This window comes from Somniosus microcephalus, chromosome 1 (assembly GCF_052327205.1).
Source record: "Somniosus microcephalus isolate GS21.2 chromosome 1, FLI_Smic_1.0, whole genome shotgun sequence".
In the NCBI taxonomy this organism is placed as follows: Eukaryota; Metazoa; Chordata; class Chondrichthyes; order Squaliformes; family Somniosidae; genus Somniosus; species Somniosus microcephalus.
Window position 1 is genome coordinate 249,357,642 of NC_140987.1, and position 18,507 is coordinate 249,376,148.

Sequence of the window (18,507 nt, forward strand, 5' to 3'; positions counted from 1 at the left end):
GACTACCGAACAGAAAAATGGCAGCCAGGAACGATATGCACTCGGCAGGGCCCACTAATGTACACAGTGGACGTTGGGGAGAGCATCGTGAGACGCCATGCTGACCAGATCCTAGAGCCACAGGAACAAGTCAACCCCATGCCTCGCCCATACATACCTGGTGATGAACCCGACGTACAGGTCACATCTACCCCAGAAACAGTAGCATCGGAAGCTGATAAACCAACCGATGACAGGGGGCCAGAATCGCCTCCGCACCAAGAGCAAGACACTCGGGAAAGGCGCTATCCAGAAAGGATCAGGAAGCCTCCCCAAAGACTGAATATATAAATAGACTATTTTCAGCTAATGTTGCATGTTAAAAGTGTTAATTGTAATTAGTTTGATATTTAATTGTTAAATGAGTGTTATGGTACTGTTAATCTAAAAGGGGAGGAATTGTAATATACCTTTAAGGGGGGAACTATCTTTTACAGCTCATGTATACTGCAGTACCGGCAGTGACCACACCTGTATATAGCACTGAGTACTGATCTGTACAGATCAGTTCCAGTGTGAGCCACGTTGAGTAAACACCTGTTGTACCGTTCTCCTGCAGTCTGTGTCTTATTATATACGGACACAACAGTCGGGAACCTGCCGACTTCCGTGTTTAACTCGGGCACGTTTTCCAGCGCGCCATGAACCCGATCGGCAGAGGCAGGCGACCTAATTCAAGTAATTATCTGCTTGTTGAGAGACCCTTAAGAGGATTTTTAACACCAGCTTTTGGCTTTAACTCAAGGAGCACGGGATCCATTCACCTCGAGAACCTCGCCTGTGAGGAGGAGGCGGAATCTCAGTGGCCATTGTGTGAGGACATTAATTGAGAGCTTGTAAAAACACAAATACTCCCACAATACACCTGATTACTTGGCTATTGGAAGATATGTTGGTGAGAGGAATGATTTGCAGGAGTAGGCTTGGGAAGGCAGAGTGATGGGGATGTGGTGACAGGCACTTCAGGATGAAGATGTTTGTGGCATTGCACTCACCTTTCCTGACCTCATGGGATCATTGAATCTTTTCTTGCATTGGATCCAGGTCCTCCTGACCACATCCCTGCTGCTGACCTCCTCTGCTATCTCTAACCCAGGCCCTTTTGGTGTCTTTGGGTGGTCTCTTGCGCTTATCTGCAGGGAACAGGACCTCCCTGCGTGCTCTCACAGCCTCCATCAGAATATGCAGGGATGCATCACTGAATCTGGGTGCAGCCTGTGGTGTATGTGCCTTTAAGAGCCCCTGTGTACTGTAATGCCGGTAATGGCCACTCGGGCTATATAAGCCTGTATAGTGTCTTGTATCTGGTAGTTCACCTCCAGACTTTGTTCAGTAAACACCTGTGAAACCAACTCCTGCATTCCATGTCTCCATTAACACACGGATACAACAGTGGCGACGAATTGGAAACGGACTTACCTGCAATTCGACAGCACCTCAAGGAGATCGATTCCTCAGACGAAAGTCGAAGAAAAGCAGAGGAAGAGAAAAGGGAAAGACTGTGGTTTCACCAGCTGGCCGAGCTGGTGGCAGGTACTGCAGTGGTCCTTCCTGGGCGGGCTGGGGCTCCATCGGCTGGCTCTGCAGCGGGGCCGAGCAGCGAAGGCGGAGGCAAACAGAGACAGAGGGGGGGGAGCACTCGGGAGACGGCCGGCGCTGCAAAGCAGGTCGGCGTTTGGACCAAGCAGAGGGAGGGAAAAGTCCCAGAGAGTCCGGCGGGAACGAGTCTCCACCTATTGAAAAAAAAAACCTATGTAAATAAAAACCGCGGAGAACAGCGTTGTCAGCAGCAGCGGCGGCAGGAAAGCGCGGGAAGCGCCATTTTTTTCTGCAGGGAAGAAAGGAAAGCGCGGGAGGCGCCATTTTTTTTCAGGATGCCTAAGGCTGGCAATATTAATGCTTTCGATAGCGATATAGAGGATTGGACCACATATGTGGAAAGAGTGGAGGTATATTGCACAGCAAATGAAATAGACGATGATAAAAAGGCATCAGTACTTCTAAATCTAATGGGCGCAAGGACATACGGGCTGTTACGAAACTTAATCACTCCAGCCAAACCAAAGGACAAGAATTTTAAGGAGATTGTTGATACCCTACAGGAGCACTTAAACCCAACACCGCTGCTGATAGCGGAACGATTCAAATTCTTCAAGAGGAATCAGCACAAGAATGAAAGTAACGCTGATTACCTCACCGAATTAAGGAAGCTGTCACAGCACTGCCAATTCGGGGCAGGACTGGCAGATTCTCTTCGAGACAAATTCGTCTACGGTCTCCTAAGTGAAGGAACACAGAAAAGGCTACTTTCTGAGAAAGATTTGACACTGGACAAGGCTTTCAGTATGGCTGTATCATACGAAGCAGCCGCAAGAGCAGCTGCAGAGATACAGCAAAAGCCACAGGACTTCGGCACCCATGAAATGACAAAGGGTTTCGAGAGATGTTATCGCTGCGGCAGATCCACCCATGATCAGTGGGACTGCTGGTTCAAGGACAAAGCATGCAGGCAATGCGGAAAGATTGGACACATTGCACGTGTATGCCGATCTGGACACAAAAAATCCACGGACAGGAAAAAAATCAATAAGGAAAAGTACAGAAAAGTACAAATGATGACGGACAGTAGCTCCGAAGACCAGAAGAGCGATAGCGACTTCGGAAACAAGAGACTAAGCAGTCTCAAATTACATAATGTAATTGCCAAAGAAGATTACCAGACCATTTGGGTTACCCTCACGATAGCGGAGTTATCCTCCCAGTTAAAATGGAGCTAGATACAGGATCAGCTCTGACCGTCATAAGTCGACGGGATTACGAGCGGCTATTTCCGCATATACCTTTGAAAGACACATCCATTATCTTGAAAACATATACGGGGCAGAAAGTATACCCCAAAGGGAAAATAAAGGTGCCTGTTGTATACAACGGCAAGGAAATACAGAAGTTGTATTTATACGTTCTGCAAGATGGTGGTCCACCGCTGTTGGGACGTGAATGGATCAGGAAGATACGTTTAGACTGGCACTCCATTCAGGCACTGACGGTGACCAGTAAGAAAAAAAATGATGATGACGTCATACCTGAACGATTAAAAGACATCTTGGCCAACGCCAAGGAAATGTTTCAACAGGAACTAGGAACCTTGAAAGGCATCACCGCCTCAATAAAAGTGGAAGATGCGGCAATTCCCAAGTTTTTTAAGGCAAGGCCGGTGCCATACGCAATTCGTCCAGCAGTCGAGGCAGAGCTGGAGAATTTGGAAAAGGCAGGCGTATTATCCAAGATAGATTGGAGCGAGTGGGCAACACCCATCGTCCCGGTCATGAAGAAAACGTTGAATAATGATAAATCTGAAGAACAGAGAAAAATTCGCATCTGTAGGGACTTCAAGGTGACTGTAAACCCGGTCCTTCACACGGTACAGTATCCTCTTCCGAGGATAGAAGATATTTTCGCCTCACTATCCGGAGGAAAACGTTTCACCAAAATTGACTTGGCTGAGGCATATCTACAGATGGAGGTTGAAGAGGCCTCTTAAAAGTATCTCACGATAAATACACACAAAGGCCTATACCAGTACAATCAACTGGTTTTCGGAGTAGCATCAGCTCCAGCTATCTGGCAAAGAGCTATGGAGCAAGTCCTCCAAGGGATTCCGGGGACTCAATGCTACCTAGACGACATCCTTGTAACAGGAGAAAACGACAACAAGCACCTTGCCAATTTGGAGCAGGTGCTCACTAGGCTGAGAGAACGGGGCCTACGAGGAAATCGCCCCAAGTGCGAATTTTTCCAGAAACAAATATCATATTGTGGCCACATAATTAACGAGGAAGGGTTGCATAAGTCACCTGAAAAAATTGAAGCGGTCATAAAAGCCCCAGCACCTGAAAATGTCTCACAATTAAGATCGTTCCTGGGATTGATAAATTACTATCATAAATTTTTACCGAACTTGTCAACTCTTCTGCACCCTCTTAACGAACTGCTACAAACGGGAGTAATTTGGAAATGGAGCGAAGACTGTAAACGTGCCTTCCATAAATGCAAAGGCTTGATCACGTCCAAGGAAGTTTTGGCTCATTACAACCCATCACTGCCAATCAGACTGGCGTGCGATGCATCCCCTTACGGCGTAGGAGCGGTATTATCGCATAGATTTCCTGATGGCTCGGAGCGGCCGATAGCTTTTGCGTCACGCTCATTGAACTCAGCTGAGCGTAACTATGCCCAGATCGACAGGGAAGCACTCAGCCTGGTATGGGGAGTGAAGAAATTCAACCATTACCTACACGGCCAAAAATGTACCTTGTTGACTGACCATCAAACCCTCGTCTCCATATTCAACCCTAAAAAGGGTGTTCCCATTATGACAGCGCAAACGCTACAGAGGTGGTCCCTTTTCCTAGGGGCACACCAATATGACATAGAATACAAAGGATCAAAACAGCATGGGAATGCTGACGGTTTATCGCGCCTACCGTTGCCAACGGTAGAAGAGGCACCTACAGTGGACCCAGTGGAGATGTTCCACTCAACCATAGTGGAATGTCTACCAGTAACAAATTCTGCCATTGAAAAGGAAACGAGAAATGACCCGACTCTCTCACGAGTCTACGATTTAACGGTGAAGGGATGGCCAGCACAAGGTGAACCACTGTTGCCAGCATTCTCGCAAAGAAGAGAACAGCTGTCAGTGTGCCGAGAACCTTGATGTGTGGATCCAGATTGGTGATTCCACCCAAACTCCAGGATAAAGTGCTAAAGGAGCTTCACGAGGGGCATCTGGGTGGAGTGAAAATGAAGAACCTAGCCAGAGCGTTTGTGTGGTGGCCAGGTATCGATGGAGACATCGAAGAAATGACCAAGAGCTGTCTAGGATGCCAGAAGGTCCAAAACGCCCCACCACAAGCCCCTCTACATCCATGGGAGTGGCCCTCATCTCCATGGCAAAGGGTACACATCGACTTTGCTGGTCCATTTATGGACTCAATGTTCTTAATCGCGGTTGATGCACACTCCAAGTGGCCGGAGGTAATAAAGATGTCCTCCACCACCACGGAAAAAACCATCACAGTATTAAGGACCATATTCGCCAGGAATGGGCTGCCTGAACAGATCTGTTCTGATAATGGACCACAATTTGTGTCAGAAGAATTCAGGAAGTTCTTAAAAAACAATGGGGTTAAGCACTACACGTCCGCCCCATACCATCCCGCCACCAATGGATTGGCTGAAAGGTTTGTCCAGACCTTCAAGAAGGCCATAAAGACCATGGGTAATGAAGACATAAAACTTCAGCATAAGGTAGATAACTTCTTGTTTGCATACAGGAATGCAACACATGTGGTTACAAACCAAACTCCCGCCATGATGTTCTTCAATAGAAGCCTAAGATGCCGGTTGGATTTGATCAAGCCAAACATCAGAAGGGACGTGGAGAACCGGCAATTTCAAGGCATGAATGAAAGGCCAACTAGAACCTTCCAGATAGGTCAACAAGTTTTGGCCCGGGACTACCGTACCGAGAAATGGCAGCCTGGAACTATTTGCACACGACTAGGACCGCTGATGTATACCGTGGACATTGGAGAAAGCATAATAAGGCGCCATGCTGACCAGATCATAGAGTCATCCGAAAAGGGACAACCTACACCACAACTCTATACACCTAATGATGAAGCAGAGATACCCATAGTATCTACCTCCGATCCGGTGATACTGGAACCAGATGAACCCGACACTGGCATTCAAGCCGAATCGACCTTGCCAAAAGAACCTACTACACCACCAAAAACTACTACACCACCGAGGCGTTATCCGGACCGAGTCAGGAAGCCTCCAGGGAGACTGACTTATAATTGATTAACTGCAGCAAATGTGTAGATTATTGTTCTTGTAATATGTTAACTAATGATTAGTTAAAATGTTATGTACTGGTTGTCTAGAAGGGGAGGAATTGTGGTGTATGTGCCTTTAAGAGCCCCTGTGTACTGTAATGCCGGTAATGGCCACTCGGGCTATATAAGCCTGTATAGTGTCTTGTATCTGTTAGTTCACCTCCAGACTTTGTTCAGTAAACACCTGTGAAACCAACTCCTGCATTCCGTGTCTCCATTAACACACGGATACAACACAGCCCTTTGCCTTTGTATAGCCACCTTTTAACATTTGGGGCAGTACTCAAATGTTTGTACTTGACCTTGCACACTCTTTTAGCAACCTTCAAATGAGTTGTGTACAAGGCGGCATTAAATATCAGCGCTGGAAATGAGTCAGCGATGACATCATCAGACCCGCTCCATTTAATTGGGCCGGGAAACGCTCATGACTGCTTTAAGTGGGGCCATTAAGTTAAAGTCGCACTGTAGAACGCACTGAGCAAAACATTGCATTCCCGTCCCGCTATGCGGCCCGCAAGCACCCGACCTGACTCCAAGGTAAAAATACCAGCCACAGAATCATACAGCACAGAAGGAGGCCATTTGGCCCATCGTGCCTGTGCCGGCTCTTTGAAAGAGCTATCCAATTAGTTCCACTCCCCTCCTCTTTCCCCATAGCCCTGCAAATTTTCGCCTTCAAGTATTTATTCAATTCCTTTTTGAAAGTTACTATTGAATCTGCCGCCACTGCCCTTTCAGGCAGTGCATTTCCGATCATAACAACTCGCTGCATAAAAAGTAAATTCTCCTCATCTCCCCTCTGGCTCTTTTGCCAATTACCTTAAATCTGTGTCTGCTGGTTACTAACCCTCCTGCCACTCGAAACTGTTTCTCCCTATCTACTCTATCGAAACCCTTCATGATTTTGAACACCTCTATTAAATCTCCCCTTAACCTTCTCTGCTCTAAGGAGAGCAATCCCAGCTTCTCTAATCTCCCCATGTAACTCCTCTCATCAGCTTCCTGTTTCTTTCCTTTACTATATCTCTCTCTTCTCCCCTGCTTTCTCTCTTTCCTATTTTCTTATTTTCTTATCCCCCTCTCATTTAGCTCTGCAGGGAGTGGGGTGGCAGAATGACTATGGCTTGGGGAGAAAGCTGCCCAGAGAGATGATGGCACCATGAAAGATCCTGCTGATGCAGCTGATGACTGCATGCGCTGAAGAAGCCTGGAGAAGAAGTAGACAAAATGGTTCCAGCAGAAGATGGAGGATGGAGGGATTGAACCAGCACCAGCAAACTCAGAATTCACACGTGCGCAGGCTAATGTTCGCACAATGCAAAGAGGCATGCTGAGAAATAGAGCTGTTCCTGAGCTGCTTTGCACTGTGACCCATACCTCCACTGCTGTCCCACTTCCCAGTGCCGCTTTAGGAACTGCAACTCAAGTTACTTACTAAAAACCACGCTAAAAAGCACTAAACTGCTGGATTCAGCAGCTCCCGCCTCCCCTCAGCTGCCGGGTTTCCCAGACCCCGGGAAACCTGGCCAGCAGCCATTAAATTCAAATGGCTCCCAAAATCTGAACGGAGCCTCATTAACATATTATAACCACGGCCCTGCCTCTCCAGAGTGGGTTACTCGAACGCCGCAAAACCCACCGTGGTTAAACCAGGAGTAAGTGGATCTAAAATGCCACAGTTTGTTGCAGAGGCAAAACAATCTGTAAAAGTAAGCCAGCCATTAACCTACAGCCTGAGCTTTACAAGCCGTGCTTCGACTGACCTCCGCAGTTTAGAAATAGTTAGTGACCTGGATTTGCCTATTTACAGCAGTAGCGTTAAAGGTACATTATAGATGAGCGTGGTAAACATCACAATCATACCGCAGACCAGTGATTATCTGTGAGCAGCACTACAGGGGATTCATTAGTATAAATGATTAAATTACCGCCTTTAGTTGTCAGTGCCACTTCACTGCTTTATCCTCTGATTACAGGCTATTTAATCAGCAAAAATGAAGGTGAAAGCTGTGGGGTTATTTTCAGTGTTTGCACATTATAATTCATTTTGCGTGGGAAAAGTAAATGCAACTGGGTGACGGTGGAAGAAAAGAAACACAAGAAATGACGCAAACACAAATTACATAAGAACATAAGAACTAGGAGCAGGAGTAGGCCAATTGGCCCCTCGAGCCTGCTCCGCCATTCAATAAGATCATGGCTGATCTGATCCTAACCGCCAATCCACTATGACAGGACTATCTCCTGAATCTAAAAGAATTAGACACACGAAACAGGAGCAGGATCAGGCTACACGGCCCCTGGGCCCGCTCCGCTACCCACAGGGCCATGACCGATCCGAACCTAGACTCATGTCCAAATTCCTGCCCGCTCCCCGTAACCCTTAATTCCCTTTTCTTCTAGGAAACTGTCTATTTCTGTTTTAAATTTATGTAATGATGTAGCTTCGACAGCTTTTTGGGGCAGCATATTCCATGGACCTACCACCCTCTGAGTGAAGTAGTTCCTCCTCATCTCAGTTTTGAAAGAGCAGCCCCTTATTCTAAGACTATGCCCCCTAGTTCTAGTTTCACCCATCATCGGGAACATCCTACCTGCATCCACCCGATCCAACCCCTTCACAATCTTATATGTTTCAATAAGATCGCCTCTCATTCTTCTGAACTCCAATGAGTAGAGTCCCAATCTACTCAACCTCTCCTCATATGTCCATCCCCTCATCCCCGGGATTAACCGAGTGAACCTTCTTTGTACTGACTCGAGAGCAAGTATGTCCTTTCTTAAGTATGGACACCAAAACTGTATGCAGTATTCCAGGTGCGGTCTCAGCAATACCTTGTACAACTGAAGCAATACCTCCCTATTTTTATATTCTATCCCCCTAGCAATGAAAGCCAACATTCCATTGGCCTTCTTAATCACTTGCTGCACCTGCATACTAACCTTTTGAGTTTCGTGCACCAGGACCCCCAGATCCCTTTGTACTTCAGTACTTTCCAGTTTCTTGCCATTAAGATAATAACTTGCTCTACGATTTTTCCTGCCAAAGTGCATAACCTCACACTTTCCAGTATTGTATTCCATCTGCCAAATCTCTGCCCACTTACTTAGCCTGTCTATGTCCCCTTGCAGGTTTTTTAAGTCTCTTCACTGACCACCCTAGTGACGGTTGAGCTCTGAAATTTGGCAAAAAAATCTAATCAATAGCTAATATGAGTACAGTAATAAAATGTGACACTAAATACAGGAAATCAATCGTCTCTCTGTTACCATGCATTTGGGTCTCCCTCTGTCATGTTGGTTCACCTTTCTGCCAGTGAGTATCGGTGTATAGGTGACCTACCCCCAGTCCTGTGGCAATGCTACTCTTGAGCTAGAGGTTGGAGGACATACAGATGAGCCTGACTTGTCTCCATAATTTTTCCCCTCCTGCAGAATTGACTTCTCTGTTCTCATTTCTTTCCATTGCTGGATCCAGCTGCCACTCAAACACTCACTCTGTGTGGGAACTTGCATGTGAACTTGTGTGTTACCTCTCCCTTGTGCGATACACTGGTACACCAATCCTCTCGGCCATCTACGTCAGAAATAATTTTTCATATATGGCACTGCTTCAAGACTCCAGGGGGTCGATTTTAACTCGGGTGCGGGGAATTGTCGGGTTCCCCGAATTTAGTGTTTCCCACACAAATCTAAATGGGTCTGTGAGATTGATGCAATTTTAACTCAATTAGCCAATTGATTTCCAACATGTGGGAACCCTTTGCACTTGAGTATTTCCAGTCAGAAAATCGCAGAATATGATATCATCATTGCTGCTGCTTTTAAGGTCCACAGCAAGCCTTGCTTCTTCTGCAGGCTTCCAAACTTTACCATTGAGATGGCACAGGAGCCTGCAGGAGCAACAGCCAGCGGGAGGGCATTAGCTCTCCCAACATTTGATGAGGCTTCACTCCAGGAATTGCTGGATGGTGCTAGGGCCCACAGGGAGGTCCTGTTCCCTTCTTCAGGGAGAAAGAGGCCTCCCAGTCAGACCAAGGCTATGTGGCTACAGGTGGCTGGTGAAGTCAACTCCTTGGGTCTCACACGGCACACCTGGATGCAGTGCAGGAAAATATTCCATGACCTTCATCGCACTGAAAAAGTAAGTACTGTATGAAGTTTCCATCACCCTCAATCTGACCCCCATTGCCTTTCCTCACCAGCACTCAGCTTTAGCAATCTCTTCCTCCACATCCCACTTGACACTCACATCCATGCACCCTTACCCATTCCCTCTCTATGCTCATATTCACATAACTATTCCACCATGCAGCCCTCACATTCCCTCTCACCCTGATGCTTGGAACACAACTGACTACACACAGGGAGGGCCCTTGGTCTTGCAACCTCACTCCATCTTTGTCTCCTTCTAAGTATCTATGCTATGCAATCTCTGCACTCACTCCTTCATTCTCATTCAACCTCCACTTGTCTCCCTCATTGCAGGAAAAGAGAGCTCACAACAGGAGAACGCGAGCCAGGACAGGAGGAGGGCCACCCTCATTAGCCCAGCTCACCCCCTGGGAGGAAGCCGTCCTGGAGATTGTTGGGGCTGACAGAGATGCGGAAGTTGGGGAAGGACAGACAGGTGCATCCCCGCAAGCTGGTGACAGAATAGTTTCCATCTCTCTCATTGGCATTGCATGAGTCGCTGATAATGATCCTGAAGCTACATCATATGGACTTATGATCATCTGCAAAATGCAATGTGCATGTAACCTTGGCATCACATCTCTAACTTTTTCCTTTACTCCCCCACAGGACCATCAAGAGCCCCCATCCCCACTGTGCAGGAGGAAGAGCCTGAGAAGCCAGACTCCTCAGAGGAATCTGCAACCTCTGAGGGCGCAGCGTCAGCAGAAATAAGCGCATCCAGCACCAGCGCAGACACTCACACCTCGGTGGGACCTTCGGGACATAGAGTAGAGTTGTCACCTGGTGTATCACAGCTCACAAATGAGCATCAGCAGATTGCGGAGACAGGGACAGCAGTGGAGAGTCCTCGTCGGAGGGCGCAGGACTCTGCCAGCTCGGCTCAGCTGCATGTCGACCCTCTGCCTCTGGGTCCATCCGTAAGTTCAGAGGTGATGGAACTCCATGCACAGACGCAGGAGTCTCTGGCAGGTTTTGTCTCCAGGGTTGCTGCACGTGTGGAGCGAATGGAGGAGTCCATAGCGAACATGAGCAGAGCCTTTGTGGAGTCAGTGGCGCATGAACGCATCAACACGGAAAGGATGGCTACCTATGTGGAAATGATTGCTGCCTCCGTGGTAAGGCTGGCTACCGTAGAGGAGAGGATGGCTACGGGAGAGGAGGGCTACAGTAGAGGAGAGGAGGGCTACGGCCATGGAGGAGGTTAGTCACCAGGGTATGGAAAACATGGCTAGTGTTCAGAATAGAATGACATCTCTTGAGGAGCGATGGGCATCTATTGAACAGAGAAACCAGACCTTCATGGAAGTCCTTGAGTAGGACTGCCATTACAGATACGGGTCCCCATGGCCCCCCTGATGTGCAGCAAGGTGCTCTCAAGCCACTTGCAGGCACTGAGGGGGACCTGACCCATAAGAGGGAGGTTGGTGGCAGACCTCAAGGAAGTGGGGGCTCCTCTCCAAGTGCTCACACTTCCATGCCACAGCAGAGTCCTCGGTCAGAGCCCTGCCGGAGTCCACACCCAACTGAGATAGACGTCTCAACTCCTGCACAGCCCCAGGAGCAGCAGACTGCTGACGAGCCCTCACAGGCTTGCCACCCCAGAGGACGCCCGCCAAAGGTGTCGAGACAGGAGCAGCAGGAAAGTGAGCAAGGGGCCTCCACATCTGCTGAAGCCACAGGGGAACCACTACGTAGGAGCACGCGTAAGAGGAAAATGATGCACAAATAGTCACAAGGGTAGTCACTTGGGTGAAATGTTGTGTATTTTGTAAAAATGCTATCAGTTGTTTGTTTTGCATAAAAATTCTGATGGCAACTGCTGCAGTTGTGGCGTGTGTCATTTCGCGAATGGGGCTGGAGGTCCTCTAATGCCAAGAAGGGAAGGAAAAAAAGGCCTCCCATGCTTCTGGTAGATGCCTCAGTTGAGGAAGCGCTGAGTGAGGGAGGCGAGAGGGGTTTCGCAGGAGGTCACACTGGAGAAGTGTGTGAGGCTCCAACCTTCCACAGGTATGGTTAAGCCTGGTAAAAGTTGCCCCAGGCCTGAGACAACAAAGCCCTGCCACCTGCAAATGTTGACTGATCAAATCTCCTCTTTAATGGTTGACCTGCAGCTGATAGTCAGCAAGCCAATAGTGTTCATGCCAGGTTTCACATGCGTGATCCCCACCAGGCGTGTTTTACGTGGGAAAAGGGTTAAACAGGCAAGGGCCTGTTAAAATGGGATTATAAAGGCCAATGAGTGCTGTTTAAGGGCCCTAAAGACCAGTCCTGCCTGTTGGAGGCGGGACTGATTCGGGACCATCAGACACGCCTGGGTTAAAATGGCTAGGTGTTGGGAACCAGGCGGGGGGTGTCCCGACACCCAGGTTTTGCGATTTTAACCCCCCACACACCTCAAAGCCTGCCTGATGGCTGAGTTAAAATTGAACCCCAGTTATCTATTCCAAAGACTGTTAAAGTAAATCTTTAAGGGGAATTGCCTGTGCCTTTTTCATTGGCATAATGATCTGTACTGTCTGTATCCAAACTCAATTCTTTCCAACATTACCATTCCAAGCACTCCATTCTTAAAGATGAGAAAAATGAACTCAAAATACAACCGAAAGATACTGTAAGAATAATGACATGTTAACGACGCACACTGTTGTTAATGTGCAAATCGGCCAGCGAGTTCAGGGGATGAAGAGATATGCTGTGAGTTGCGAATCTCCAGAACTTGCTGGTCGATTTACGCCGCTCCGCTGTTTGCTTCGTACAAACAGTATCTTGCCCTTAGCGTCCCCATTATTTTTAAGAACTTGCTGGATTTGCGCATTCATTCCCCATTAAGAAGAGGTCAATAACCAGGGGGCATAGATTTAAATTAATTGGTAGAAGGATTTGGTGGGAGTTGAGAAGAAACTTTTTCACCCAGAGGGTGGTGGGGGTCTGGAACTCATTACCTGAAAGGGTGGTAGAGGCAGAAACCCTCATCACATTTAAAAAGTAGTTGGATATGCGCTTGAAGTGCCGTAACCTACAGGGTTACAGACCAAAAACTGGAAAGTGGGATTAGGCTCCATAGCACTTTTTCGGCTGGCACAAGACACTAGGGGGGAAAAATTCAGTTGTTTGCACCTCCCGTTAGCGCCTTAAGAGGGCGCTAATGGGGCACAAAGCAACTAGCGCCCGGACGCGGCGATGTTTGCGCCGCTCGCGAAATTAACTAGACATTTTGCGGCGCGCTAAACACTGCCGCCACAATCTCTTGCACTGGCAGATCGTGACGTCAGTCGAGTCCGCAATGCCCCGGGAGCGCCCCGGACCAGATATTGAGTGACGCCCCCTGCCTTACTGCCTGCCGCTAGCAATGACAGGTTGAGGGGAGCATTTTGCAGTCAGAAAGGCGACCGCTTCCTACCTTTTTTTGTTGGTGACATTTGTGCCCCACGCATTCTGAGAGAGAGAGAGAGAGACTTCTGGAGAGATTCAACGCTGTGTGAAGGAGTTTTGCATACTGAGCAGCACTTTGCAGGTTCATTTTGATTTGCCCTTCCTTGTATCTATTTAGAAGAGACTGTGGGGGCTGCACTCTGAGCTCCTTCCCTGGGTCTCTCCATTGTTCTTCCCAGCAGATTTGATGTACAGGTCTCTCCAGGCCGAGATTCAAGGCTGCAATGAGCAGGATGTGGATGGAGAGCAAGAACAACCCTCCCCTTTAAGATAAAAACAGAAAATGCTGGAGAAACTCAGCAGGTCAAGCAGCATCTGTGAAGAGAGAAACAGAGTTAACGTTTCAGGTCGATGACCATTCGTCAGAACTCCCCTTTAAGAATTGGCCGGTGCCAGTGTGTCTGTGTTCCATTGTTGACTGACATCACATGAGCTTCGCCAGCGCTGTGAGGTAGCGCCTCGCTCCTTGGCCTTTGCACCTTAAGACAGATGTGAAGTGCCTGATTTAGCGCTTCAATCACCTCCAGGGGCGATAAAAGCCAAGTTTGCTGTCGGAGGCGATAATTAGTGGCAGGTGCTAAACTTTGCGCATGGCCGATAATGGCGCCCCAAATGGGGCGATACCGAATTTTTCCCCCAATGGGCCGAATGGCCTCTTTCTGTGCTGTAAACTTCTATGATTCTAAACTCGTCGCAGAAAGTTAAGTCTGGTAATTAACAGCATAAGTGCCTTTTTAACAACGTGATAATTGTTAATGCCATGCCAATCTACCGGTCCAGAAATTGAACAATGGGAATTGTGGAGTATTATTCCTTCAGGTGGTAAATTGCTCTTTTTTTTTTCTATCTTTCTTTATCCAATCTTTCTTTCGCTCTCTTTTGCTGTACCTGATTTGACTCTAATTCCTCCTATTTCCTTCTGAGCCCTTTCTCTGTTTCTTTCTCAATCTTGAAATCTCATTGGTTGATGAGATAGACTGTTGGTCCCGTCGTTCACTGAGGTCCCAGATGCCCCTTTGCCCTCGCCGTTATCAGCTCGTACTTCCAGCAAGTTACAGGGCACAAACTTTTTTGAGCTGACGGGTGCAAAAATAAGTCTAACTAACGGGGCTCGCCATGAGATGCCTCACTCCAGTAAGGTCCAGCCCGTGATGGAATAAAATGGAGATGTAGTAAATTTCTTACAGCATGAGTTGTTCCACATTTAAGAAAAATTTAAAATGAAAGCAGTTTGTGTTTTTTTCTTTATTCTTATGAACTCTTCTGTTGCCAGATATCCTCTTCAGCTTTTAAATTACATTATCCTCATGGAAACATGTTTGGCAAACCTTTCTCCCTTTATTTGCAAATGTTTGAGGTATCAGTGTAAATCATATCACAATGTATCATCCCATCATTTGCACGTGATATTTTGACAAAAGTGAGACCCATGTCTTCTAACTGTCTGTTTCACCATACAAAAAGAGGTTTGGCAATTTTGTGAAGATACCATTCTTTTAAAAAGGTGTTCTCATCGGATGTCCATACACTTGCCTACTTTAATCTCCCTGCCTCATTTCATTTCTCCCGATCTAACCCTAGGATGTTGAGGCCATTTGTAGCCTCCCAGCACCCTGGCTGAGATCACCTGGTTTTTAGGGCTCAGTTGCTCAGTGTCCTGGCCAGTCGAATTGGCAGGGGAGGGATGTTGCTTAAATATTTAATGCGAAGGTTGTGAAGTTGAATTGTACAGAGCGATAGCATGCTTAAATCAGGGTGTTCTATGAAATAAAATATTGTCGTCTTCATTTTGATGCAAAAATGCTGGTACAGTACTCCGTGACATCAGAAACATTCCTTTCTGTTCTGCTTCCTACCTCTTTTTCTTTGACTTCACACCTCTTGGTGCCTATGTATCCAGAGTGAAAGGTGAGTACCTGCCAGGGCAGGTGAGGGGGGAGAAACAGGTGGTGCAAGAGGAAGTCCTGATAAAGAGGAATGTGCAGTAATAACAATGATTTGAACCATTTTACCTGCTTCAATCCTACCTTATCATCTTTTAACTTTGAAGCTCCTTTATATGTTGCACAGCCTGTAGTATGCGTCATAGCTTATAATTAATTATTTCAACACAGTCTTCAGATCTTGCCTATCAAAAGAGGTGAGACATTTTCTTAGTAAACAGGTGTGTGTATTTGCATGCTTTGTTTTTTAATGTAACAGACAGGTGTACCCCAACATAATAATTTTTAAATGCAAGATCTGTCTCCCTTCAGCACATTCAAAAATTGAAAGGCTTGATTGCTTCAGTGGATGTTTCTTGGAGTAGGCTAACAGGGAATCCTAGAGCGTTTAATTAAAGCCCACAATAACCGTGGTAATGATTTCACAACACTCAGCACACAATCTTATTGTCTGGCATTGTGTGGGCAGATGTGACTCGTCATTTCAAAGGGTCCCACCTTTTTCCATCCATTGCCCATTCCCTTGCCCATGGTCTGACACAGCACTCACTGCATTGTTTATTTAGTTAATTCTTTGGGGTCTATTTAGTCAATATACCAGCTATTTGTGAATTCAGGACTCAGGCTAGAAGTTGTAGTCTAATGGCCTGCTTCAAGCTATTGTTTCATAACCTATGGCATAACCACTTTTGAGGATTGTGAGAAAGCTGGATTTCGGTATCCTGGCAATTATATACCGAGGAACCAGAAGAATCCTTAGTTCCCTCCTTTAACTCCTTATTAAGGAACCATCTGGGGTTCCAGCTAATCCAGCTAATTGGAAGTTCCAACTAGGGCCATGCACACCCCAGACTGCTCTACAACTCCCAACCATGTCCAATGTCTCTCTCTAATTGGCTGAAAAGGCATTTGATAAAGTCCCACATAAGAGACTGTTAACTAAGGTAGAAGCCCACAGAATTGAGGGCAAATTATTGACCTGATTAGGAAATTGGCTGAGCTGCAGGAGACGGGCGGTAGGGATAATGGGCAGGTACTCAAATTGTCAGGATGTGACTAGTGGTGTCCCACAGGGATCTGTGTTGGGCTCTCAACTATTCACAGTATTTATTAACGACTTAGATGATGGCATAGAAAGTCATTTATCCAAATTTGCTGATGACACAAAGATAGGCAGCAGTGTAGATGAAAGCATAAAATTACAAAGGGCTATTGATAGATTAAATGAATGGGCAAAACTGTGGCAAATAGATTTCAATGTAAGAAAATGTGAGGTCATCCATTTTGGACCTAAAAAGGATAGAACAGGGTACTTTCTAAATGGTGAAAAGCTAAAAACAGTGGAGGTCTAAAGAGACTTGGGGGTCCAGGTACATAGATCATTATTTTCTGTACCTGTTCATGACATTTTAATCAAAAAGGCTAATGGAATGCTGGACTTTATATCTAGAGGGCTAGAATACAAGGCGGTAGAAGTTATGCTGCAGCTGTACAAAGCCCTGGTTAGACCACACCTGGAGTACTGAGAGCTGTTCTGGGCACCACACCGTAGGAAAGATATATTGGCCTTGGAGGGAGTGCAGCGTAGGTTTACCAGAATGATACCCGGACTTCAAGGGTTAAGTTACGAGGAGAGATTATACAAATTAGGGTTGCATTCCCTAGAATTTCGAAGGTTAAGGGGTGATCTGATCGAAGTTTTCCCAATATTAAGGGGAACAGATAGCATAGGTAGAGAGAAACTATTTCCGCTGTTTGGGGTTTCTAGGACTGGGGGCATAGTCTAAAAATTAGAGCCAGACCTTTCAGGAGTGAAATTAGGAAACACTTCTACACACAAAGGGTGGTAGGAGTTTGGAACTCTCTTCCGCAAATGGCAATTGATCCTGGGTCAGTTGTTAATTTTAAATCTGAGATTGATAGCTTTTGTTAGCATAGGTATTAAGGGATATGGACCAAAGGCGGGTATATGAAGTTAGGTCGCAGATTAGCCATGATCTCATTGAATGGGCAGAACAGGCTCAAGGGGCTGAATGGCCTCCTCCTGTTCCTATGAAAGGAGCTGGACTTGCAGCACAACTTGACAACTATGTTACTCTTCTCTGTCTTCGCCCCTGCCCACTAACAGTACTCAGCCTCACCAAAGACTGATGAATGCATCACTAACTGAGCAGGATATCTGGCGTGTCAGTAGTTTAGAGAGTTAAATATTGAGCAAAGCGCTAGAGTTACCTGATTGTCAACTGTGCACTCACTGCTACTGACTTTCAGCTTAGCACACTCTTGGAATCAGCAATGGTTCCTTGAAATCCTTGCTCTTAAACCTAAAGGCAAGGATTTTAAGGAATCAGACAATAAGAGAATCAGAGAAAAAAAGGGGGTGGAGAGAGGAAGTAACAATGGAATGACTGTTGGATGATGTAACAGATCTGAGTCAAGCACCTTGAACTGTCATCATTTTGTTTCATTTTTAAAGGAAGCCATTTTCATGGGAAAGTGACGACCTTCATTTTGTTTGGAAAAGAAGTTCTACACAGTCCCTGATGACACTGATTGGTCCAAGTGTTGCAATGTGTGGTTTACATCAATGTAGTGTGTGTTTACAAACAATAAAAGATTTTACCAAACACTTTCTTGTGGAGTTGAAACTCCAGTTAAATAAAAGCTACAATTGTTAGCGGTGATATATAAACACAAATATCAGTTATTTACAACTAACGTAGAGAAGGCTGGATTTACACAGTAGGTCGGTGGGCCTGCTTCGCGGAGTGAACAGGCAGTCAATTATCTGGGCCGGGACTGAGAAATGAGGGGCGAAGAAGTATATTAGTAGAATGAGAAAGGTGAGGGGGTGAGGGGGTGTGGGGGAGGTGGGGGGGAGGACTTTTTGGAGCTGGTGAACTTGCTGTACTTTGCCAGCATTTTCTGTTTTAATTTCAAATCTGATCCACAGACTTTCTGGCCTAGAAATTCAGTTGGTTGCGCCAGCA

The 18,507-nt window shown here is 46.5% G+C and overlaps 1 protein-coding gene across 1 annotated transcript in view; it reads left to right on the forward strand.

Annotated features, from left to right (window-relative positions):
* Positions 1 to 18,134, forward strand: part of LOC147124701 (MOB kinase activator 3B) — a 257,517-nt gene extending 239,383 nt beyond the window's left edge. Inside the window, exon 4 of the mRNA XM_085991746.1 lies at positions 17,994 to 18,134. Coding sequence (XP_085847872.1) covers positions 17,994 to 18,017 — 24 coding nt within the window. The 3' untranslated portion in view covers positions 18,018 to 18,134. The remainder of the gene's footprint in view (positions 1 to 17,993) is intronic.
* The last annotated feature ends 373 nt before the right edge of the window (positions 18,135 to 18,507 follow it).